This window comes from Scleropages formosus, chromosome 5, assembly GCF_900964775.1.
Source record: "Scleropages formosus chromosome 5, fSclFor1.1, whole genome shotgun sequence".
NCBI classification, from domain to species: Eukaryota; Metazoa; Chordata; class Actinopteri; order Osteoglossiformes; family Osteoglossidae; genus Scleropages; species Scleropages formosus.
In genome coordinates this window covers 15,973,571-15,999,996 of record NC_041810.1, presented here as the reverse complement: position 1 = coordinate 15,999,996, position 26,426 = coordinate 15,973,571, and the positions used below count along the sequence as shown (strand labels likewise).

Genomic DNA, 26,426 nt, shown 5'->3' with positions numbered 1-26,426 from the left:
CAACCATCTCTAGGGTTCGCAGAGAATGGTCAGAAAGAAAGAGAAAATATCCAGTGAGTGGCAGTTCTGTGGGCGAAAATGCCTTGTTGATGCCTGACGTCAGACGAGAATGGCTAGACTGGTTCGAGCTGATAAAGACAACAGTAACTCAAGTAAAAACTTGTTACAACCAAGGTATGCAGAAGGGCATCTCTGAACGTCCAACACGTCAAACCTTGAAGCAGATGGGCTACAGTAGCAGAAGACCACACCGGGTGCCACTCCTGTCAGCTAAGAACAGGAAACTGAGGCTGCAATTTGCATGGGCTCACTAAAATTGGACAATAGAAGATTGGGAAAAACTTTGCTGGTCTGGGTCTCTATTTCAGCTGCGACATTCAGATGGTAGGGTCAGAATCTGGCATAAACTTGAAAGCATGGATCTATGCTGTCCTGTATCAACGGTTCAGGCTGGTGGTGGTGGTGTAACGGTGTGGGGGATATTTTCTCGGCACACTTTGGGCCCCTTAGTACCAATTGAGCATTGTTTAAAATGCTACAGCCTACATGAGTATTGTTGCTGACCATGTCCATCCCTTTATGCCCACTGCGTATCCATCTTCTGATGGTTATTTTCAGCAGGATAATGCACCATGTCACAAAGCTCAAATCATCTGAAACTGGTTTCTTGAACATGACAATGAGTTCACTATACTCAAATGGCCTCCACAGTCACCAGATCTCAATCCAATAGAGCACCTTTGGGATGTGGTGAAATGGGAGATCCGCATCATGGATGTGCAACCGACAAATCTGCAGCAGCTGCGTGATGCTATCATGTCAATATGGACCAAAATCTGAGTAATGTTCCCAGAACCTTGTTGAATCTATACCACAAAGAATTAATTCAGTTCTGAAGGCAAAAGGGGGTCTGACCTGCTACTAGCAAGGTGTACCTAATAAAGTGGCCAGTGAGTATCATTTTCCTATACACTCTATTTTGTGCCATATTTGAAGAGTATTCTTTGCCGTAGCAGTTGTGCACAGGGGCGACGCCTCTGCAGATCAGTCGACAGTATTGTTCAATTTCACCAGTAGAGCATTAATTTCAGTAAACAGGATGTGTGAGATTCTGCCGATGTTCAGGTTGAAATGGTAATGGCAGCAGCACACAAAGGGAAACACAAATGGTAGGCTCCGGTTCCCTGCAACCCCGTATGGGACAAGCGGTTCTGAAAGTGTGTGTGTGTGTGTGTGTGTGTGTGTGTGTGTGTCTACATGAAGTATAGCTTTTTTTTCCTGGTGTCAGCTCCTTTGTCCTCTAGGGGGCGCTCATTGATTTGCATGAGATTTCAAGTTTGCAGGCTGCCCAGGTGATTCAAACAACCACGTTTCTTGGTGCACCTGGATTTGTTGCGTGATGCTCCCGGCAAGTGGTCACGGTTGCTGTGGGAACAAGTCAAGGGTCATCCCGGAAGATAACCTTATCAGCAGACTTGAGGTGAAAGCCCTTCCAATGTGGTGCAGCAGCATTCCTGTTGAAAGGTCCCTCGGTCATCCCTGGGACTTGGCCCCGCCTCCTCTGACACCACACACTCCCCTGGGTAGACAGAGCAGAGAAATTAAGCCAAGCCCCCTGACTGCAGTAATGAAGGCTACAGTGAGAAGATGAGTTATGCTGTTGTGTTGCCTTATGAGAGTTTAGTCATGTTATTTTGGTGATGCGGGTTGTAAGCAGCGGAGCCCCCCAGGTAGAACATATATGTACCTGTTTCGGAAGAACCCGAGGGACACCCCGTTTGTCTCGGAGTCCCTACCACGCAAACGACTTTGCCGCCTCCACCGGTGCTGTCCTCCAGAACCACACAGAGCTGGAATGGACCGGGGGGGGGTGGCATAAACACGCTTGCACAAGTTGTCACGTACTGTGCTTTTCCAAACAAACGCTTGTTCGCACATTCCGCAGGCGGGACAACTTTGAGAATCCATCTCAAGACAAAAGGGGTAGAAATACGGTATTAACCTACACCCCCTCCTGCTAGGGGTATGTCATACACTACCCCCGCCCCTCGTTCCCTTGCTTTTAAACTTGAAGGCTTTAAAGCAGGATTACAGGGTGTTAACATTCAGGAGTCGGTGCCGATAGTGACAGCCCAGAGAACGCCACTGGATTTCCTAATTAGGGAAACAAAGGAAGCGAATTCCCATGAATCCTCGCATCCGAAGGTGATCCACCGCCCCTCCCCTTCTAAGTATCCGTGGCGATATTTGGAGCAACGTATTGCGAACCCCAGAGGACAAGCCTTCACTTCCACTGGTGCCAGCTTTGAGCCGAAGGGTGCCGATGAAGGACTGAGCTGTGAAGCCGGAGGGATGGATGATGACCAAGTAAAGGAGCACTCCCACCTCTGTGACATCACTGGGGGGGGGTCAGAAAGGGCCTCCCTTTGATGGAATGTACGCCATGCTGTCATCCATGGATATCTACATTTATTTACTACCTGACATCCTTCCAGGAAGCGAATTACAATGTTAAGATGCTTACAGTGGTTTACCACTAAATTACTATTTAATTTTTACTGTATCAAGTCCCTAGATCATGGGTACTACAACAGAAGGTGAGATTTGAATCTGTCCTGAAACATAGTGCAGAGACTCAAGCCCTTATGCCATGGTTGGCCTGGGTCTTTAAACCAGGGGGGCAGAACGGTTACAACCGTACAGGACAGCCACAGTCCTGGAGAGGTTCGAAACCCCAGGCAGGGTGCGAGACTCGCCTCTGGTGTGCTGCTGTCGGTGGTCTCGGTACCGCTGTCCTCACTCCCGCTCGTGTCGTCAGTGGCCGACTGCTTCTTTGAGGTCCACTTGGACCTGGGGGGGTCAGACTGCGTTACAATCTGTGGTCACTGGATTGAGAGGGAACTGGTTCCGGATTACTAGACCCGGAACACAAAGTAAAGGAGTGTGTGCACGTGGTGATGCAGCAGGTAGCACTAGTGCTGCTCGTTCAGACATGGCTACGAGCTTGGCTCACTTCTCCATATGTTCATGTGGGTTTCCTCCTGGTGCTCTGGTTTCCCCCCCACTGTGCAAAGACATGAGTTTCAGGTGAACTAGTAAATAATACTAAACAGAACAAACTAGATAGTGTGTGTGAGATTGTGTGATGGACTGACACCCCACCCAGAGTGTACCCTTGCACATGCTCAATGCTTCACAGATAGGTGCTGGACCACCATGGCCCTGCACTTGAAAAGCAATCGGACAAATAGACTAATTGCGTTGAAACTACGAATTTCCAAGTCACGTCATTCGGAAACTGATGGCACCATGAGGGTGCCTTCTAATAAAGGGGCATGCAAATGCCAGCAGAACATGTGAATGTATGTTCGCTTGAGAGCAGCTGGTATACATCTAAGGCCTTCAGAAGAGTCTCTCCTGGGACACAATTAAGGCAGGTGGGCGTCTATAGTATTTATTTCCATGGGCCATGGTGTATCACCTTGGGCCAAGCTGGGTTCGAAGGCAGATTTAAAGGAACAGCGCTGTATGTAAAGAGAGGAACTGCTGAATGGTGCAAAATAAAGTGACTGGATGTACAGTGAACTGCTCTATGATAATTGTTTTCCTGATCCTTTTGAAAAGTGGTAAACTTTTTTTTTCCCCCCTCTCCCCCCCCCCCCAGAGAAATGGGTGGGGGTGCCAAGAGGGCCGGTTTGAGGCCGAGGGACGGAGTGGGATGGGGGTCTGGGGCTGAGTTTGCAGACTGAAAGATTGAGCAGTGCAAGGGGGGGGGGGAAAGGCCCACCAGCCAAGTGCGACAGGCAATTTGGAGCAGAAATATTGGCAACCACGCAGCGTTTAAATAAGGTTATAGATCACTGGGTCCATTTTTGGGCACAGAAATGACCTAATTTGACGGGTAATTGCTGTAGTACAAGACGAACCAAGCATGTAATTGAAAGCGTGCGCATCCACAAGGAAGTGCAGGAAGCGCGGGGTTTGTGGGTCTGGGGGTTGGTGGCGGAGGGGGCTGCTTTGTGAGTCAAAAGATCCTGCCTGGCACAGCGTGACCGTGACCCTGGGATACGTTTGCGGAGGCAATCAGGTGCTTAGTAGTTTTTTTTTTTTTTTTTTTTTTGAATTAAAAAAAAAAAAGTGTGGAGAAGGAGAGAACAATACAGCAGGAAGAGCAGACATGTAGAAGGTCCAGTTCCTTTGCCCCTGCAGCCCAACCTCCTTCCGTGAGGCATGCCAATACCATGTGACAGACACCTGCCAAGGAGCACGTTTAATACCCCCCATCGGATTCATGCCGAAGGACCCTGTCCGTAATCCCCCCTACACCTCCTATAATAAGAGATTAAAAATCTTTTTCACATTTCCTCTCCGTGTCCAAGAGTTGGGGGGTCTGGCTTAGCTGGTTGGACTTGTCTAGTAAATAAGGATCCCGGGTTCCAATTGCAGCGGGAACATTTTAAAATGCTCCCAGTGGCTCTTGGGTTGGAGCTGCCTGGTCCTGCTCTTGGACCATTCATAGGATCCATCATGTAAGACAACTTGAATTGGTTTGCCCAGAGCATGCTGGAATTTAAACTCCCCCCCCCCCTTTCTCCTGTACCTCTTTGGGGTTTTATGGTCATTTTGAACACGTGTGGTTGTCATTGACTCTCACCTGTAGCGGTAGATGGCGCAGGCGGAAGCAGAGAGTAGGGTGACGAACACAATCACGCAGGTGGTGATGGCCAGGCTGCGACGCTTCTCCTGCGCCCTGTGCTGTAGGTCCCACCACTGTAGGTCCCTGTGCTGGCAGCGCTCACCCAGGTACCCAGAACGGCAGCTACGAACACACACACATAGTCGCACAGCTGGACACACAACTAGGAATAGACAGCTCACACTCCTAGGCAAACAGCACACACTTTTACATGATTTGACACATGCACATCAATTTGTATGCGCTTTCATGGAAAGACCACAAAAAAAACTGACTGGCAAAATTGTGATCAGTCATGTTGCACTACTGCCATCTAGTGTCCAGAATGATGAGCTCTGTACTGTGCACTAAACACTAAGACATTGTAATGTTCATTATTAAGAGAAAATAAACATAGACAATCTAAATATGGGAATGTCCCTGGAAGTTGTATCACTTGGAGAGGGGGGGAGAGAGAGAGAGAGAGGGGGGGAGAGAGAGAGACACAGTTGACCCCCCTCCAGCTTCTTTGTAGAGTACTTGCTTGCAAGCGAAGGACTTGATATCGGACACGTAGAAGCACACGCCCTCATGGAGACAGTAGGACTCATGGGAGGCGGGGCACTTCTCCACGGCGCCTTGACTCCTGTCTCGTGTGGTCGCCTCCGCCGGACTGCTGGGTTCGATCGCCGGGGCGGTGACGGGGCTCTCTGTACTCAGAGTGGGGGCGAGGTTATCGTAGGCGTCAGAACAGCTTCCGTGATTCTGTTCATTTTAAATCTGACCGCTCTTTCCCACGCAGGGTGTGAACATCATACAAAGCACAAAAATACACATGGGTAGCAGTTCATGCGTCATATCGGGCAAGTGTGTGTAACACCACTTTATCTGGGCCTGCTGGATGGGGGCAAATGCTTTCGTTGTCCTAAGCCGGCACTGCACATGGGCTCAAAAATAGCGTCAGGGATGTATGTCTGAAGACGTACTTTGACACTCGAACCCTGTCCCGCTGTATCCAGGAATACACCTGCACAGGTAGTGCCCCTCCGTGTTCAGGCACTCGGCGTGGGGGTCACAGGTGTGCGTCCCCAACTGGCACTCGTCAATTTCTGTATGGAGAGAGCAGCACAATGCCCTCATCGTGGCGACGGCACCCTGAGCTCATCGCACCTGCGGTTAGTGCCCCCTCTGAATGGGATCATTAGCATCTCGGACCACCTGGACTGACGTGTCTGCGGCCGCTGCTAAGTTGGTGTCAATAGTAGCATTAGTAACCAAGTAGCTAAAATCAATGTGTATTCCATGCAGTTTAAATTCCTCACGTAAAGTTTTTTTTTTTTTTTTTCTTCCCTCCCTTCCAGGGAGATGTCATCTTCACTCATGTTTTGTTTGTGTTAATGTAGTACTACTTTAAAGACAGAATAACTTTTTGTTAGCTGGGAAAATAACAGCTATGGAGCTTCTGTACTGCTCATTAACATTCTCTATTCTGTGTGTGTGTGTGTGTGTGTGTGTGTGTGTGTGTGTGTGTGTGTGTGTGTATTTTTTAATCTTCCACTGTGTGTTGTCTGACCTGACACTCAGCCCTGCCCACTTTCGTTCAGTAAATTTCAGCAAATAGGGTTCTGGAGTCCAGTTTCCGGCCCCGCCCCCATCCCGCCCACCTACCCAAACACTGCTCCCCATTGGCTGTGAAGCCCAGTCGACACTGACAGGTAGAACTGCCCCCCTCCACTACACACTGGGCATTGGCGTCACACTGTAAAGATGAGCAGTCGTCCTGGTCTGCAAGGACACAAAGACATCAAAGACCTGCAGGGTGCTCATGCCTAGAGTATTTTATGAGTATTTAATATACAAAAACCTCAAGCTTTATATGCACTGTTCTTAGGTTTTTATGATGGTCTGGGTTGCCAAATAGAGACAAAACAAGTGGACAAACACCCTTAAGATTGTAATTCAAATATGAGTGTTAGAAAATGCTTATACACCAAGAAATGTATGTGCATTGTAATTTGTGTAAATTAAGGCTGGATCAATCCTATGCCCCTCTGTATGTAATGCAGTCTACAAGAACGTTTAAATTATTGAAATTATTAGTATTACTGTCAGATACCAGAAATCTTGAATCACATGATAAATCGGGTAGTTATCAACACAGAGTGGGAAGTGCACTGCATCTTCAGAGTACAATCAAGGGTCTCAGTTTAGACATTGATTGTTGACTCATCGGCGCGCAAACCAGTTCAGTAACAACTGTAGCCTTTGGCCAAAAATGACTGGACCACCAGTGTAAATTACCTGCGGTCATGTTTGCCCACAATGTAATCAGAGAAATAAGGTGGAATTTTAATCTGTCTGCCTTGAACCCAGAACTGGAAACTAACTTGAAAACCTAAAACCATAAATTTTAGAACCCTAGTTTCCAGCACTGCATAGCTTTCAAATATTTGAAATAATTTTACAAGGAGCATAATCAATTGAGTAAATGTGGTGTGTATGTAACATTTAGCATTTGAGGAGCGGTCCAGAGCGGCCCTCAGGATGCCGAGTAACTTTCTACATTGAAGCAACCGTGCAACACGTGCTCCAGGCCTACGTCTCACGCCTTCCTCAATGACAAAGTGATGGTCGTTCTTAGGCAGGATTGCCAACAAATCTTAGGATTAGACTGACATACACCACCAACTGAGTAAAGACTGGTGTAAATGCAACCAATAGCAACCAGAGCAGGAAAAGTGAGGGTATTTGTCTAGAAGTTGGATGGAAGATAGTAGCAATTCAGGTTGCTAGGATGAAAATAAATCTAATCTACTGGGTTAGAAACAAGGTTTTGGTTGTGCAGGATGTCCTCAGAGACAAAGGTCCGCAGCCCTTTACCAGACACCATCTTCTCCGTAACCACGTTGAGCTCCAGCTCTTCCTTCTCCATGGTAGATGCTGATTCCGAGTGCACAGAGGGGGAGGCCTCATCGTTCAGGGTTTTGTTCAAGGCAACAGTGTCAGGGCCCTTTTCAGCTTTAGACTCTGGTAGGAGACAAGTGGTGATTAAGCATGAAGTACAGCGTTGAGAGGAACAGTCAACATGTCTGAGAAGGTGGTGTAACCCTGCTTCATCTTCAACAGTTTTTGACCATGACCAAAGAGCTATGTAGGATATGATGGTCAAGAAGAGCACCTTGCTCACCTACAGGGGTGGCAGTTGCATTGACTAGTAGGCATGTTCCATCACTGCTGAATCTGATGATGCAGGGCTGGTCACAGCCTCCGTTCGTACGTAGGCAGGTGTTGGCACCTGTGTGAACCAGCCAGTTGGGATGAAACACAGCATTCATCATTTTGCATAAGTTTCTCAAGTGCAGCAGGCTGACCCTTTTTGTACCTGGTTTGGCCAGGGGGTGAACGATGACCAGGGAGGCTCCTTGACCCATATTGCCATGGATGCGCACAAGGTTCCTCCCAGTTCGCTTGTCCAGCGTCAGCAGCAGGTGCTCGTCCCAGTCAGTGACCCACACAAGGTCCTCAAAAACAGCAATGTCAAAGGGGCGGCCTAGATGAAAGTGAGAGTATCCGCGCTCAGTCGCCGGGGACCGCATCCTTCGTCTTTGCCAGTTGGTGAGTACATTGACGAGTACCAGGTGTGGTACACGCCACTCGAGCCTCACCTACTTGGTTCTGGGCCAGGACGCGACGCTGGGAACCGTCCAAACTCGCCAGCTCGATGAGCCCAGTCTTGCTGTCGCACCAGTAGAGGCGTCCTTCTGCATGGTCCAGGGCGAGACCGCTGGGGGACAGCAAGCCGGTGCTAACAATAACCGCACGATCAGATCCATCCAGGAAGGCGCTCTCAACTGCTGGCTGCTCGCCCACGTCCGTCCAGAACAATTTCCTCAAGGACAAGAAACCCAAGAGGGAATCATTCACTCTTCCCTGCCTGTCTAAGTCAGGGTCATTGTGCCCTAGAGCCTATCTGGGAAGCACAGGGTAGAAGACCAAAACATGGAACACACCAGTGAGGACACTAGTGCATCACAAGAAAGTCAAATGACTCTTATCTTGACGAAGAAAAAGATCTTCTCAACAGAAGAGCTGTGAAGAGGCCTACAGTTTTCCGTGTAGTTAATTTCAGTGCGTACTGTGCATTCTCAATATAGCGAGTGAAGGGGAATTGCCCTTACTTGAGCTCCGGGTGAATGGCAATCGCTCTGGGTCTGTGAAGGCCGTGCCTAACGATCACGTCTCTGTTCAGGCCGTTTAAGTCGCTGCGTTCAATAGTGGCGAGTCTGTATGGGGAGACGGGACCTGTGTGTCAGTACCCTAAACGGACCGTAGAAAGAATCCAGCATCCTCAGAGGGGAACCTTCTAGTTTTACAGCAATTATTTATATTTATATACGGATCTGGCAGAACCATTATAACATCAAATCTCATCATGTGCTGTGAAATCTTGGGTATAATGCACTTTCAATTTCAATAGTATGATTTCATAAGAAATTCATGCATCTTTGAATTTAGTTTGAATATTTAACAGAAAAAAAACTGAGATGTGCAACTATTCTCATGGCAGTGAAATAAAGGCAAAACATTACCGTAAATTCTTGTTTATTACCTATAAAACAAAGCTAAAACAAAGGCAACTGGACAGTAGAAGCCCCTTGGATGAGTGGTGAAACGTTTTCAAGAAAACTCATGCAAGTCCAGTTGCCTTTGTTTTAGCTTCGTTGTTTAGATATACCATGACCTGGATGATTGAGAATCTTCAGACTTGTTTATTACCATAGATATTTGCATAAATACAACAGCGTCCAAAAAGACATTGGACATGATGAAATGGTTTGTAACGTGACTCTGAAGTAATTCTGTGCATTGTACGCAGGTGTTGAGATCTTTACATGATGGCGAGACTCGATATTGCAGGTGCACTTTATATCCACGGTTTTGGCAGTTGTAGCCAGAATGTTTTCTTTTCCTCAAGTTTTATTCCTGAAACGTGTCGGGGGGGCTGCCCGTCATTTGACCCACCCTCGATCGGTCCAGTAGAGCTTGCGCTGTATCCAGTCCACAGCCACACCCTCAGGCAAGTCCAGCCCCTCTCTCACCAACACTTCCCGACTGCTGCCATCCTGGTTTACTCGCTCCAGCCGCCGCAGGGCCGAGTTGCCAAAATACACCTGGTTTGCGCACACGGACAGAAGCCTATCCGTTGGTAGGAGCCGCCTCATAATTATAATTCATAACTATAATTGTATTCAACAAGGCAGCTGGTGACATACTGGTTAGAGTTGCTGCCTTTGGACCAAAAGGTTGCAGGTTCAAATCCCTTCTCCAGCTGTAGTGGCCTTGAGCAATGTACTTACCCTAAATTGCTCCAGTAAGTTTACCCAGCTGTATAAATGAGTAAATCCCAGTAAGCAATTTAACAGGGCAAGTTTCTTTGGAGAAAAGCATCAGCTAACTGCATAAATGTATGAAAATAAATTATAGGTAGTTTGAAACACAGTGATGACACAGCTGATGAACTGCAGGTGGCAGTAGAATGGTCCTCCATTCACCCGAGTCACATTTGAACTCATGCCCTTCCATGGATCACTCTTTGCATAGGACAGCAGGTGCCATAGTGGCTAGAGCTGGGACCTTTAGCAGAGATCACAGGTTCCTACCCCACCTGCTTTTTTTTAATTTATAAAAACTCTCTTGAGCAGGGTACTAACTCCAAACTAAAACAATTTATATAAAAAAAAAAAAAAGACCCACCTGTATATGTAAACAGTTAAATTGCAGTATGTAGTTAAACAGTGTAAGATGTGATGGAGAAAAGTCAGCAAATTAATGAATGTAAATATTTAAGAACAATAGTTTTTATCTTAGCAGGGGGGGCGTGGTGGCACAGTGGGTTTGGCCAGGGCTTGCGCTCTGGTGGGTCTGGGGTTCGAGTCCTGCTTGGGGTGCCTGCTGATAGACTGGTGTCCTGTCCTGGGTGTGTCCCCCTCCAGCCTTATGCCCTCCGCTGCTGGGTTAGGATCTGGCTCGCCATGACCCTGCTCGAGACAAGTGGTTTCAGGGTCTGTGCGTGTGGGGGTTTTTTTTTTCTTTTTTTTTTTTTTTTTTTTAAATCGTTTGAAAAAGTGACTGTTCAGGCCCTTTAGTTCACATGGAGAGTTTAAAATACCTCACATATCTGCCTGCAACTGACCTTTTGTACAGTCCACTGCCAAGTATGACTTTCAAAGTTTACATTTATTCATTTAGCTGACACTCTCCTCAGAAGCAACTTAGTGTTAAGATGCTTACTGCTCATTTTTACTTAACAATCCATGGGAATTACTTTGATGAATGGTGCTGTAGCAGAAGGGGGGGGGGGGGTTTGAACCTGACTCTTTCAAGTACAAGGCAGCAGCATTCACCAATGCATTACCTGCTGCCCCAGTAATTTGTAATTTGACCAGATACAACCGCTGGAGTCAACGTCTTGTCACTCCTGCCTGGCTACATCCACATACATCTGTCCTCCACCCTCCCGGGAGGGCGAGTACCTTCCCTTCCACTGGGTCATAATCCAGGGCCATGATAGCGCCCCCTGCCTCCTCCACCAGACTGCGACCAGCTGTTCCATCCAGGCTGATGCGTCGGATGCTGACGACATTTGCATACATCAAATATGGGGAAGGCCCTAAAATATGGAGATAGGTAAACAAATGACATGAAATCAAAACGCAGTGACCCTCTTCAGAATCGTCTGATTACTGTTACACTGATTCCAAAGGATACCTTTGGAAAAAAAATTTTTTTTTTTTTTTTTTTAAAAATTGCCCATAGTTTATTTTCCTCTCCCTGGGTAGTCAAGGGTCAGTCTCTAAATCTTGCGTTCAATGAGACACATCTTATTGTGGGGTATCAGTATATTGGAGGTGTCACACCTCCCGGTACATCGGTACCACCTGCAGCTCAGCAGGGGAACACTGGATTAAAAAGGTGCCCCGGAAGCTCTTCCGTGGGGAACCTTCCTCAAGTAACTGCCCTTCTCTTCCCCTGCTTTGTGTGTGACACCACTTGCGTTCAGTCTCCCAGTCCCTGGAGCCTTCGTCTGGCTTTTGACTCCAATTCTCCGAGCCCCGTTGGATGACGTGCGATCCTTGCCTGACCCTTGCTGATCCCAACTACTCTTTTGCCTCATCCCAGGGGCTTAATAAAGACCTTGAGAGCACCGCATGTGAGTCCAATACAATGACAGGGGCAATGAAGAATAAATATACAATATAATTTGATATACAGTAGGTGTTTCATTGGATGTTGGGTCATCAATGTAATCAACTTCAGTTTAATGGGCATATCAATGACAGTGATATTTGGACACCCATGTGCTGCAGGGACAAGTGGGACTTGCCTGTAGCGGAGCAACGCCTCCTGTCGGGCTGCAGCTGGAATCCTGGCCGACACGCGCACTCCCAGCGGCCCGGGCCCAGGGTCAGGCACACCTGGCTGCACCCACCATTGTCCAGCTCGGAGCACCCTGTGGGGAGACCCCGTAGCTGCCATGTCTCATCACTACCCCACGCAGCTGGACTTCTCACACCACTGAGAGCGTACAGCACAGTAGTGTGTGTGTGTGTGTGTGTGTGTGTGTGTGTGTGTGTGTGTGTGTGTGTGTGTGTGCGCGCGCGCGCGCGAGAGTGAGTTCGTAAGGCATCGTGCTGCAAAACCCACAAATGATCTGACAGCATGTGTGTTTATAAGATGAAATAACATAATAGACGACAGCTCCTCACTGATGATCATATAGCCAAAAAATGTCCAGCGCACCATGAGATGCCCATGGTTGACAGTACTGCCATCCGGCAGCTTGGCGTGAAGCTAAACGTCAGCACTGCAGGCAAAGCTCTCCATGCACGAACGTCAGTGGGCCGTTCATTACAATATTTTTGTGCTTTTCGCTTTTCATTAGGTGCATCATCTGCACCGTGACATTGTAAGATGATGCAAAAAAATATACATCTATAATGCAAATGTGTTGAATAATCAAAATTAATTTTTCATGAAGTGGAAGACCTTTGCAAGTTCAATGTTGCTGATATTAATCTAACAGCGAATGCAGATAAAATTATGTGTTAATTTTCTCATCCCTTTTTTGTTAAATTTGGGTAAAATATCTGCAGAAAGCCCAAAATTTTCTGTTTTCCGTAAAGTTCAGGCACACATATTTCACGTTGAATGTCATTAGAATCTAGAAATATTTATTTAAGTGATAGTGGGGCGACTGGTTGCTCAACCCAGGTAGTCATCCTCTAAAATGCCCTGCGTTCTCCATCCAGTAAGTAGCGTGCTTGATCACTTTCGAAACATCCTCATCATTACTGGGGAAACTCAAAATGTAATGTTAATGTTTTATACTAGCTTTGTTTTATTTTTTTTGGACAACAATATTCCAAAGCCACTTCTGTCAGTTTGTAGGAAATTCAGAGACGCACGACGATCCCAGTCATGTCACTCCGTTGTCTTTCATGGTCCTACCGGTGCAGGATGTCCCATCTGGCTGCAGGATGGAGCTCTCTGAACACGCGCAGACCTCCCTTTGCTCTAGGCGGACACACCCATAGCGGCAGGGAGAGACTTCCGCTGTGCAGGGCACCAGTTCTGCAGGACGGGGACAGACATGGGGTGGGAAGGCAGGAATGGTGAGACATCAGTGCACAGTGGAATGAGAGGGCCTTCTTAGGCTGGATTGGAAGAACCATCGATCAGCATGTTTTTCCCCATGTGTAGGAACAGGGGCTGTGAACCCAAGTCAACATCTGATTTTTACTTGAAAAAATTAATAATAATAATAAAAAAAAATCTATACCCTACGTAAAACTTTAATATAATGTGCTGGAACACAAAAGGTAGCTTCACAAGCTTTCTAAGGCTGGGCTGAAATCAACTACTGATACTCAACACTTACGGTGTGGAAAATCTGTGTCCTCATTAAATTCCCATCTTTCACATCAAAAATAAATGTAAAACTGCAAAAACAGGTTGGAGGCACCATTCTGTAAACGGAAACACTGCCAGTGTTTATAAGACCTGCTATCACCTCTAAACTCGACTATCAACTTCACGCTCAATCTGACCAGTCGCCTTGTCCTGAAACGACGTGGACGTAGTGTGGCATCAAGGTCTTTAGCGGCACAGACCGTCTGCAAAAAAACATCCGAGCATACAGTGCAATTACACCATCATTCCTACACCGTAAATACACAGTACACAACACTAAGAATACCCTGGAAATGTATTCACTGAGTTTAGCATCCATCACGTACTTGCTCAGCTGTACTCTCTTAATGAAGACAGGATGTTGTGTAAAATACTGGGGACGTGTGCAAGTTCTGAAAAATGTCTGTGAACCACTGAAGATGAGGACCAAATCACAAGAGACCATTGTAAAGCAGCCCCAGAGCCCAAGGGTATCATTTGAGTTGCTGTCCGCCATGTTCGTGCTAATCATGACAGCAAAACATTGAAGAGGCTCCTGGGAAGGGCGGCGCAGAGCAGATGGAGGGCTTCAGAAAGCCTCTTATTCGAAGCAAAGCCTCCATGATGTCAGGAGCTAATCCCATCTGAAAAGGTGAAGGAACTGACGAAGCGGTCCCCGCCCCGCTAGGCTCCGCCCATCCCCAAGGGGATCATGTGGCAGGACCGTAAGCCGCACAAAGTGAAGCGTTCCAAACTTCATACGTTGACATCATAATCTACATCGCCATGGTATTTGACATTGATTCACCTCAGGTTTCCCTTCAAAACACACAAATCTTTCATTTGACATTGATTCATTTAGCTTTCACTTTCCCTATTCATTTAGTTTTGGACACTTTCTCTCCAAAGTGATTTACAGCGTTAAGCTACTTACAATTCTTTGCCCATTTATGGAGCTGCGTAATTTTACTGGAGTAATTAAGGGTAAGTACCTTGCTCAGGTTGGGGGTGCGGTGGCGCAGTGGGTTGGACTGCAGTCCTACTCTCCGGTGGGTCTGGGGTTCAAGTCCCGCCTGGGGTGCCTTGTGACGGACTGGCGTCCTGTCCTGGGTGTGTCCCCTTCCCCCTCCGGCCTTACGCCCTGTGTTGCCGGGTAGGCTCCGGTTCCCCGTGACCCCGTATGGGACAAGCGGTTCTGAAAATGTGTGTGTGTGTGTGTGTACCTTGCTCAGGGGTACTCTAGCTGGAGATGGGATTGGAACCTATGACCTTTGGGGTCAAAGGCAGCAACTCTAACTATTACATTACCAGCTGCCCCAGCACTGAATGTAGGCGATAACTGACTTCCCAGTCAGTCCCTGGCAGCGTAACAAATATGGGTTTACACATATTTATACTCCAATTAGGGAAGTGAGAGCTCTGTTATTACCAGCTGGACATTGTGTCTTCAATTTTTTTCTTTACTCTTCCGCAATTCCATTTTTAATCGCGAGTGGAGAACACGCCAGACCTTCGAGACACACGGGAGTAACTGTACTAGCTCCAGTGCCATATTGTAGTGGTAGGTTTTGTAAATCTTCCACCAAATCTTGGTCTTCTTGCCAATTAACCTGCAATAATGTGCTCCTTGCTGCCTCGCTGCACAATGATTACCTGCAGGACCTGGGCAATATGCTAAAGCAGCTTAGCGTACCAAAGCTGCTGACTAAATATGTTCCCTATTAGAGGTGTCACCTCGGCAGCTAATCTGGTCGCGTGGCAAGGCTCCCGATGCGAGCGCACGAGATGCGGAACAGACTCTCCAATTGGGAGCCCTGCCTCGCCCCTTCACCTCCTTCCAGAGCTGCTCTGGGATGTTCAACCAGGAATCGCATGCAAGTTAACTGTTACGTGGCAGTCATCTGTTCACCGGAGACCTCTTTTCCAGGTTTCCTACAGTCATCAGCAGTTTCCACAGCAGCATAATTGAGAACTCAGGTTCCAGAAGACTAGACGGTTCAGCAATACTAGTAGACCACTGCACTTCTGTCATGATTTCTAGACCACTGCCTGTTTCATCATGATGAGTCTTTGGATTCATCATGATGGGTTTTTGAAAAGTACTGTATGGCTCAGTCCAGTTTTTACCGTTCTACTCATTGACATAACCAATCCTGCAGAAGGCCCTCCCACATTGACCGCTCTTGAGTTGGGATCCTGGACAGCTGGTAGCCGAAAGAATTTTTTTACAATTTGTGATAGAAACAAAGATATCCCAATGAATTGAAACCAATAATATTGTGATCCATGCCGCAGTCGCGAGGCTTTGGATGGAGCAGCCTGGCTCACTTCTCTGGAGACCAATCACACTGCGGTCTGGTCCAGTCGGACTCTCAGTGTCCATTCAGCCCTAGAATAAACACCCTGCTATTGCTGAGTAGCTGAGAAAGAGGGTCTTACCCTGACAGGTCTTCATATCGGAGAGAAGCACAAACCCCTGAGGGCAGGTACAGAAATAGGAACCGGGAACATTCACACATCCCAGCGTGCAGCCGTGGTTCCACAGGGCACACTCGTTCACATCTGGGACACAGAAACAAACGCACAAGGGCTTCAATCGAAGAAACATTGGATTCTTAGTTTGTGTCATAAACTACATCTCTAAATATGTATTTGGCTACAAGTGACTGTATATTTGGGGGGCGCGGAGACACAGCAGGTTTGGCTCTCGGGGTCTTGCTCTCTGGTGGGTCTGGGGTTCGAGTCCTGCTTGGGGTGCCTTGTGGCGGACTGCTGTCCCGTCCTGGGTGTGTCCCCTCCCCCTCCAGCCTTGCGCCCTGTGTTACTGGCTGAGGCTCCGGTACGCCTCGGGACAAGTGCTTTCAGACAGTGTGTGTGACTATATATTCATTTTTTTGTTTTCATCTCTCACCACCATTTTTGCACAGATTATTATTTTATTTCTTTTTACGTTCTTAGGACTTTTGCCTGGAAATTTTTAAAAAATGAATTATTTAAGTAAGGATGCAGATGTTTTCTTTGATCTTGTGCCACACGTGTGTCGAGAGGCACAGGGTACCTTGGCAGTAGTTGCCGTGTTTGCTGAGGGTGAATCCGGCGCTGCACCGGCATGAACCGCCCTCGATGTGACTCGAACAAACGTTCACGCAGCCGGCCTCCGAAGTATCGCAGCCTTCACCTGCGAGTCATAGACAACACCGGGCCATCGTGATTTCACATCCCCTTCTGTAGAATTCATCGAAGCGCTTTTTTTGTGAAGATGTTCTCACCATCGAGGAAATCTTAGACTTCCAGTGTGTTAATATTGCAGTAAATACAAAATCTGTTGTCTTCATTAAGATATGCTGTCGATCACTAGGTATTTTACGGAAAGGACCATAGGACTAAAGGAGCAAGGGATCTATTAATTATGAGTCTGTAGGGAATATTTATACAAGAATAAGTCAGAAAGTATCTGCAATAACACAACACAACAAAATGTTTCAAAGTTCTTAGTTATGTCAATTTTGCATTGATTATAAAGTTTACTCATTATAAAAATACCACTAGTTCTTCCAGAGTGTCAGTTTTAGTTTAGTACTTTGTAGCCATTGGGAAAGTCTAGAAGGCACAAGAACAGTGTAGAAAGTAGCAAAACATTCTAGAAAGTATCAGATCCTAAAAGGTACCGGAATATTCAATGTTTGGAATTCGGTGCCAAAATTGCAAATTTCAACAATGTGTAATGTTTTTCAAAAAACTGACATATAGTACAAAGTAATGCCACAGTTATGCTTGATCTAACAAAACTGAATGGAAAATGCAAAAAAAAAAAAAAAGAAATTGTCAGCAAAATTTGTTACATTGTGTAATGTTTTATGAATGTATAGCGGATACATTTTGACTTATCCTCGTATGTGCAGTGACAAGTCTCATCACGCAAAGGCGCTGACGAATAACCTCATTTCACAAAGAGGGTCAGGGAGACAAAACAGTGGTGAACTCTGACCTTTCGGTGCAGTGGGAGGAGCCTCTGCCATCGGCTGCATGAGAGGATGTACCACCTTCACATTAGCTAGTGGGAGTGGCATTTTCTTAGATGCAATGTTCATCCGTTCGTCTCCGATGTGCTTGTTGACCCGGTTAATGGCCCTGGCCTTTGGGTCAGTGTAAAACAGATGCTCCAGAAACACGGAGATTGCTGTAATGTGGGTTCTGAGGAAAAGAAGGTTAGATGTGTTATGTGTCGTTATTTCGTGTGTTTGCAATTCAGCTGGACTCTCAAACGCAGAGAATTAGAGGTTGATTTTGTAGCTGGACAGTTGGCTAATATTTATGGCAGGTAACATTTTTAATTGGGCGTCATGTATGTAAAATACCTTGAAATGTATTTTCAGAAAGTTGTGTATCTCTGCAAGCTTGACACACTGGCGTCAACAGGCAGAGGCCGGAGGGTAGATACTTACTGTGGAGTCTGATTTATGATATTTATCACATTCCCGTCGTAGTCACAAGACCCAACTGCAGTCCTTCCGTCGAAACTGGACTGAACCCAGAAAAGTCTTTTGTCGGTAAAGTCCAGGGATAGGACCCCAACTCGGTGCACGGTCTTCACAGTGGTCACTGTTGTGTTGTTATCCAGGTTAGTCTTCTGTATGCTTGTAACCGTGCCATCCGAAACCCAGAATATATACCTGGGGAAGGAGAGATGGCGACAGAGCACGATTCAAAAGAAGGAGAAATTTTTTTATCCACAGCTGGCTCTCCTCTTTTATGCTGGGCACTGAGAAATGCATCCTGGGAAAATTCATTTCATAATCAGAGATTTTGCCGGGCCTCAAGTGTCAAGATTTAAACATCTGTAATGAGTACCTTTCATCAAGGTACTTACCCTGAATTGCTCTAGTAATAAAATTACCCAGCTGTATAAATGGGTAGCTCATTGTGCAAAGGTACCATTGAGAGTTTCTCTGGCCTAAAAACTAATTAATTAAAACTTATATAAAAGTAATAATAAAATTAATGAAATAATAAAAATGAAAAATTGAAATTAATTAACTAAAGCTAAATTAATTGATAAGTCAGAGCTTCTCTGTTCATGACTTGCTTCCTTTGCTGACTGGCTAAGTATCTTTTACATTTCTCTCTGATTGAATATTGGTGTTCTTCGATATATCACCACACAATCCAATGATCTGTCCATCCATTCATTATTAATAACTACTTATCCACCGTAGGGTCACAGTGGTCCGCAGTCTAACGGCAGTAACAATGGAAAATTTGGTTACTGTTCAAGCTCAAGTGCTTTAAATATGTCTTGAGCACATGAATCAATGGAAAATATTCATTAAAATATATTTAAAACATTTATTTTAAAACAAAATATTAAATGTAAATTTGAATGTAAGCTTGTAAATTTAGTTTTAATATAAATTTTTTAAATAATTACATTCTTCATTATATTATCACTGTCACTGTGAGGAGAGCACTCTAAAAATAAATTGAATTTAATTCAATTATTGATTTAATATGGGGTGCGGTGGCGCAGTGGGTTGGACCACAGTCCTGCTCTCCAGTGGGTCTGGGGTTCGAGTCCCGCTTGGGGTGCCTTGAGACGGACTGGCGTCCTGTCCTGGGTGTGTCCCCTCCCCCTCCAGCCTTACGCCCTGTGTTGCCGGGTTAGGCTCCGGTTCCCCGTGACCCTGTATGGGACAAGCGGTTCTGAAAATGTGTGTGTATTGATTTAATATTACATTTCTTTAATATTCAAACATGAACTATTAAAAATAATATGAATGAGGAAACACTGAGGCAAGGAAGATGGGAAAAAAAAAAACGCTGCCATGGGTATCCCCCCGGCTCGCAGCTGCAAGTGTCCCAGACCTGCATGTTGCACCTAAGTGCCAGCCGTGTTGTGAAGAATGTGCTCCTCCAGCGGTCTCGCCGTACACTCACAGGTAAACATGAGGGACATGCAGACGGGCCGCGCCACACTGGGACGAGTTTCACTGCCCGTTGCCTTAGTCTGACTTGCCCGAATGGGAACGTTAATTCCAAGGAAAAGAAATGTACTGAAATGCCTCTGCTGCTGCCGCAGAGCAAAGTAAAACCAAAGTAATAGTAACGGCACCGTTTCACCTGTCAATGGGGTCCACTGCAATGCTGCCGGGGCGGGACAAATTTCCTAGAATCGTCCTTGGATTGATCCCATCTAAGGCCACTCTTTCGATTGTCCCCTTGTCTCGATTTGTCCAAACAGCTTGGTTCTGAATCCAGTCGACTGCAAAGCCCGCGATTCCTCTTCCAGCCGAGTGAACTTTCTGGAAACACATAGCAGGCATGCCTGAAGATATACGTATAATAATCTAGGCAGGGAAAACATCTGAGTTCCTTTTGATTGTGACTTTCTCCTACCTTTTCTTTCACAAATCTAAATGCAGAGGAAAAACTTTTTTTGCTGCACAAGTGGCTATGAAGAATCACAGCTAGGGGCGTAGCTATGAATCCTGTCCTCCCTCTGAAAGGACATTGCTCAGCCCTCCCTTTAAATAAATTAGTTTGTACATCTACACATTGGGCTTGGCTAAAAAGCCAAAAAGGGATTCAAAAGTCCTACATCTACCCTCGAATCGCCACCACCATCCAGCAGCAGCACCAGTCCTGGTGACAGCTCAGCTGGATGGCCTACGGTTCAGTTAACGGTGCACAGGTGTGTGTTCTCCGAGCCCTACCCGTCTTCGAGTTCCATTCAGCGGCGCCTTTTGGATAATCCCAGATTCAGTATTGACCCAGTAAAGCTTCTGGTCCATGTAGTGGAAATCCAGCAGAACCGTGGCTCCTGCATTACCCACAATCCTCCTTTGTCTCTCCCCATCTGTATCGATGCGGAATACAGCCGGACCTTGACTGAAAATGAGGTACGGTACTGGCACTACAGAGAAGAGACAGATGCGCACAGTTAAAAGGCCACAAAGACAGAAGACCTAAATATATAGGGTCAATATAGTCGGTCATATAATTGATCCATTTATGAAAAAAGTTACCTTTGTCCCATTATCTCCCTCCCTCCCATGCCTTCCAAATAGGGGTCCTAAATTTCATTAGTAGTGAGCTAATATTGTTCACATTATGCATCAATTTAATGGTGACTGAGAGTAATTTGTGAAATTTTGCACATAGCTGGTCTAATATATCAATTTACAAACCATAATTAGGAATGATGCATTTTTACAAAAACTTGTGGTATGAAATGCTACAGATTCTCATGAGGGCTTAAGACTGAGATTTTAAGATTGTTTTTATAATACCTCTAGGGTTGTTTTGCAGGTGGAAATGTACGAGGTTGAGTCAAAAAGTATGCGCAGTAATATGTGTTCGTTTTAATACAAATTATTGCGGATACTTTGTGACTGACCCTTGTACAATTGTTCATTCATCGGCCTCAGTTGTTCTTTTCCACCACTTCTCACGCCTCCCTGTGTCCTGCTGTTTGCAGCACTGCATGACGCGGTAAATCAGTGTTCCTCGGTGATGAGCCCATTCAAAGCTTCAGTGACGTTAGATTCACGCCAGCTTAGTCTCCTCATGGACAAAACCACTGTATCCTAGCAACAGGCCCTACAAATCAAAACCCCCAGAGATAAACAAAAGGTGGTGTGGCGATTTCAGAACAGCAAATCGGTAGAGTGCATTTGCTGAGTCAGCATAATGACATACTGGGGTCATTTTTGAGCATTTCTGACCTCGAAAATTCAAATACTTATTGAAATACAAATATCAAATTCTTTCATATATAAAACTGCTGAGCTGCAAAGTACCGGTGAACAATTATCACTATCCTGTTCTAGTTTCAGACAAACTCCTTCAAGATGATGGTTTTAAATGAGTACCAGTTGTGCCCTAAGCAATAGCTTTTTGCTGCGAAGGACCAATTTATGTAATTGAAACCATTGGAAAGACAGCAAGAGATCGACCGCTCACACCATCACCACTGAATCCACGGAATCGCAGTTCAGGAGCCGTGACGAAGATAAAAAGAAAGATGATAAATGACACATCTGTTCCTCAAGTCACCTCTGGCCCCCGGAGGCTCGTTGCTATGATGTTAAGAAGGGCCCCACCTACTTTGGGACCTCATGGACAAGTTCAATAGAGCTGTTGGCCTGGTGATGGACGGGTCACACCAGAATGGAAGGTCTCGTGAGGTCAAAACGGTGTAACAGGCTGGATAATGGGGTTCCATTGAGACCAGAGGAGGGCCCGATCAATTCGAATGAAATTGCTCAGGATGGCAAGTTTTGGGAGTGTTCCCCATGGTCTTGCACCCAGCACATCTCCACTGCTGACAAGTCCACCTGAGGGCTTGAGATGTTCCTGTTACAAGTCTATTTCTTGCACACATTTCTTACAACATTTGTACTGCATAGCAGCAAAGGCTTGAAAATAACCAGTTCTGAAGCAAGGAAGCCTATTTTCCCATAAAAGATATGTATTTAAAATATAATAGAAATAACAGAAGCAGTCCTATGTACTGTTGTTCTGCACCCCCCCAGGATTTCATCTTTCTTATACTGAACTATATTACAAAGGATGGGCTGTGAAATCGACAGCAGAAATGCACAAGTTTAATAACCATTTGGCCTTCTTTGCACCAGATTATATTTCACTATCCTGTTTTTGGACCTTTTGTTAAATCATTGGAAAGGGCACAATCTGAGACGTGTGAATATTCCCTCGTTGCATGACGTGATCAGATGTTTTTTTTCAGAGCAAGAGCTGGAGGGTAACTTGTGATGGAGACCAAGAACAGAAGTGAAGTGTTCTACAAAGCAAGACCAGAATGCCTACATGATACCTACAGTTCCTCCAGTTGCTCTGGTTTCCTCCCACACTGCAAAGATGTGTATTTCAGGTGGATTTGTGACTAAATTGCCCTTCGTGTTTGCATGTGTGTGAATGAATGAGTGTGTGTGATGGATTGGGGTGTAGTCTGCCTCACATTCTCTGTTCCTGGGATAGACTCTAGACTGCCATCACCCTGAACTGGAAAAGCACTTATTGGTAATGGATGGATCAAATTGCAAAGGGAGCCATAAGGCTCCTAACCAATACATTTTTGTTATTTCAGAAGAATGATTAAATTTGCGTTTTGTGTGGCTCCCAGAAGCCGACCTCTAATGTGCTGCCGATGAGAGCAGTCCGCGCTGCAGTGAACTTCCTAACCATCTATCTTACCCACCTTGCAGCGTGTGCTCGCTCAGTGTTTCAGTTCCCAGTCCCAGTAAGGGGAGGCCGGTTTTCCGAGACTCACCCACACAGCTCCAGCTCCCTGTGGCCGAGCGCAGTCCTCTTCCACACGCCTCCTTCCTCGCCCCCACCAGGCGAACCAGCAGAACGGTTAGCGCCCCAAACAGCATCATTCCCCGGCCCCGCGTCCGACTGCCCAGCTCCCCCTCAGTGGCCCTCGGGCTCGGCCAGCGGCGCCGACATAGCCGTTCCCCAAAAACCCCCAGCGCTCAAGGGTGCAGGGCTGTGTGTCCTACCTACAGCCCTGTTCAGGCTTCCTCGGCCGCAGGTCCCACAGTGCAAGACCTCCCCTCTGTGGCCCCGAGTCCACTCGGCTCTTTTGGAGGCAAAGTACGAAATGCCTGACACTCCCGTGGCAGATTTTACACGTCCAGGACTGTAGCTCCAGCCGGCTTCTGCTCGCTCAACTGGCAGTGGCGCTCTCACAATGCAATGAAATGCGACTGCCGTTCGGTCTCAGTAAACAAGCCCCCTACTCCCCGGTGCACCCCCTCTTGCACCTCTGTGCCGCCTTTTGTAGGAACCCCCACAAACACACCCTCTCTTTGTAAGCCACTGCTGTCACCGCACCCCTCCACCCCTGTATGTGGCAGTCCCGTGGTGCGGCTCCAGCCCAGCATGAATGGAGTTGGAAAAGGAGAAGGACCTGAACTGTTTATAACTGTTTTCTCTTCACTGACTTCATTTGGGAAGGACTTGATAACATTTAAAAGCGCTTCTACTCCTGGAATAACCCCAGCAGAGAGTGACAGGTTGGGCTGAGCTCTTAGTCCCCCAGTGAAAACATGGGAGTGGGGTCCAGGTTGTGTCCAGCACTGCAAATCAAGTAATTTTGGCTCCATAGAGCCAGATGTGGAGAAGCATGAACTTTTGCCTCTGATGTGCATGTGCATGTGATCCAGAGTTCGGGCATTTCCTTGTAAGCGAGACAGGTGATGGGGTTTTTGGGGGTCAGGTGTGTACACTTGGAGCCCGAGGGAATACACATGGATGGATTCCTGGCCCTGCTGTGATCGCCAGTCATTATGGTACTGAAGTATACCCCCTGGTTTCAGGCCACACCCACAGGCTTCACAGCCCTTAAGACTGGACTATACCCTGCGGATTGAGGCCACGCCTGGGACACACATCCATAGGCCTCCTGTTAGGCGGCTGGCTGCGAAAGTTAAGGCCAGTTATGAGTGCACTTCCAGCTGGTACACTGTGGACTTTCTTAGAATGTAATAAAGTTAAACTCAGGGGCACAAGGGAAGATCCCTCCTTTGGAGCAAGTAAATAACCTTTTGTTTATGCGTCGGCACCCTTGTCCGTTGTACATTAACTTTGCATCACATCTCAAAAAATGGATATAGAAGAGATATGGATCAGGCAGCAAGTCATCATAAATAATTCACATACCCACCACACATTAGCAACCACAATATTTTATTGAAAATCTCGCAGAGAAAACCCACAAATGAAATGAGCCATCCATAATGAACGACAATGTTTGCACAAGAATCCTGACACAGTTCTATAAAATATATAAAGGTTGTGCATTTATTAATGTACATTTACATAAATAAATGTACATGCAGCTTGTTAACAAGCATTTCTAAATTAAAGTTTAAAAAAATGGAAACTGCTGATGACACTAAGGGGGTGTTACAGAGGTGTTAGGGCCATGTGTAAGGCATTTTTTTGAAGGATGTGTCTCTGACTGTCATGGTCTCTGAAGAGAACTCCAGAAAAAGACAAATGGTAATATTTAAGGCGAGAAATTCGGAACTCCATTTCTATTTTAACACAGCACAAAGTACATTAATTTTCGGTCACAACCCCAGACGCACTGCATGTCAAACGTGTTCAACACTCAGTTCCAACAGAGCCGCATCGTAGATATATATGTCACAGCATCGGGAAGGAAAAGGCGCTTAATGGAGACAGACGAGATCACAAATCCTGTGTTCGTCTCCAGGCTCAAACATTCATTAATCCAATTAATAACTTGGGGATGCAAACCTACCGGAACCTCAACGGGCCGTCCGCAGTTCTCAGTATATGTCAGTTACTGGGTGTCCTTTTCCATTGCTTTACAATGTGTTGTTTATCCCAGTTTATTGCCTAGGTTATCCTAATAAATGTATGCTTTTTTGGCTACATCACAGGAGCATAATAATTTCCTGTGGAAGGTCATTATACAGTAAAATTTGTTACCAACTCTATCTGAAAACTAAATCTGAATGCATATTTTGCAATCAAAGCTGTACTTGTTTCCTTGGAAATACTTCTTATAACACACACTGTTTTGGAGGAAATAACCTTATGCTTTATATCATCAGATGTGCACATAAAACAAGACATTACAGTCATAGCACGAATTTAGACCTTTCATTGATGGCGACGTTACAGTACTTGGCAGTCGTATTGTACATGTGACTGAAACTGCATTGTAATTACATAATGAAGAGGATCAGAACTGAAGCCTTTGAAAATGCCATTTGGAAACAACTCGGTAATGATGAGTCCGTCATATACAGTTCTGCTTGAAAGTACGTGAACCCTACGAGGACGCTCATTATTCTTGCATAAAATAAACATAAAATCTAAGTCTTGGACTTTTAAAATGAACAAATGATGATAGTGCTTTACACGCCTCATTCTACTTACCTACTTGGTGTAACCAGTACAACTTGGGCTTCACTTATTTTTGCACCTGCACTACTTGTGTGTTTCTACTACACTCATGATTTCCTCTAAAGCAACATATGGAATTGTCCACTACACACCTATTATGTCACATGAGAAACACTGATTCCCACTAAATAATGATTTCAGTGTAAAAGTAAGGGACACAGGGGGTTCACATACTTTCAAGCACCACTGTGTACATCCTTTATAGTCTTTGCTCACAACCTCCATGTGGAAGTTCTAATATGTGCTGCTTTCAGACATGAACACCATCACCTAAGCTCAAAGACTAGCTCACCAATTAAAGCAGTTATTGTTGCTAATTAATAAAATGAGGTAGCGGTGGTGCACATGGTGGGAAGTACAGGACACACGGCCCAGAGAATCTCGAACAAAGAGCACCGTCCAAGAGCTTCCGTATTTTCCTGTCCTTCCTATAGTTGTACGTAAACACAACCTCCGGATTCACAGGGCCACATAAAGCAGGTCGAACTCGGTGAGAACCGTAAAGTTACCACTTGTTTCAAAAATACATGAAATATTTGAATAATAATATTTTAATAAGAACTTGACACGCCCAGCTGGCATGACAAAACTGACGATTACAGCTAACGAATCTGTTTGTTTTTTTGAAACCTTTCGGATGATGGCTGTGTGACGTCGTGTTTCTACTAAGCTGGAAAGACGATATGGAACGTGAGTGTTGAGTTAGGGCAGGTCGAGGGATCGAGTGAAACGTAAGGCATCGTGTCGTTGTGAAAACCGCATCACAGCGCTCGAAAAAGGGGAAGAAAATGAGCCAAACGGCAGTCTGCGCCCAGGGTACGAGGCGTCCCGCAAGCGGGGG

At 45.9% G+C, this 26,426-nt stretch overlaps 1 protein-coding gene across 1 annotated transcript; it reads right to left on the bottom strand.

The window, feature by feature from the left end:
* Positions 1-1,438: 1,438 nt before the first annotated feature.
* Positions 1,439-23,022, bottom strand: egf (epidermal growth factor). Its single transcript, XM_029251900.1, has 22 exons — positions 22,842-23,022; positions 20,335-20,534; positions 19,742-19,923; positions 18,070-18,297; positions 17,592-17,818; positions 16,683-16,802; positions 16,064-16,186; positions 13,184-13,306; positions 12,060-12,185; positions 11,209-11,345; positions 9,698-9,846; positions 8,854-8,958; positions 8,341-8,564; positions 8,058-8,225; positions 7,863-7,970; positions 7,556-7,702; positions 6,344-6,460; positions 5,662-5,784; positions 5,220-5,385; positions 4,655-4,819; positions 2,757-2,850; positions 1,439-1,579 (listed from the first exon to the last, which is right to left on the bottom strand). The coding sequence occupies exons 1-22, from the start codon at positions 23,020-23,022 to the stop codon at positions 1,439-1,441; spliced, it is 3,354 nt and encodes a 1,117-aa protein (XP_029107733.1).
* Positions 23,023-26,426: the final 3,404 nt, after the last annotated feature.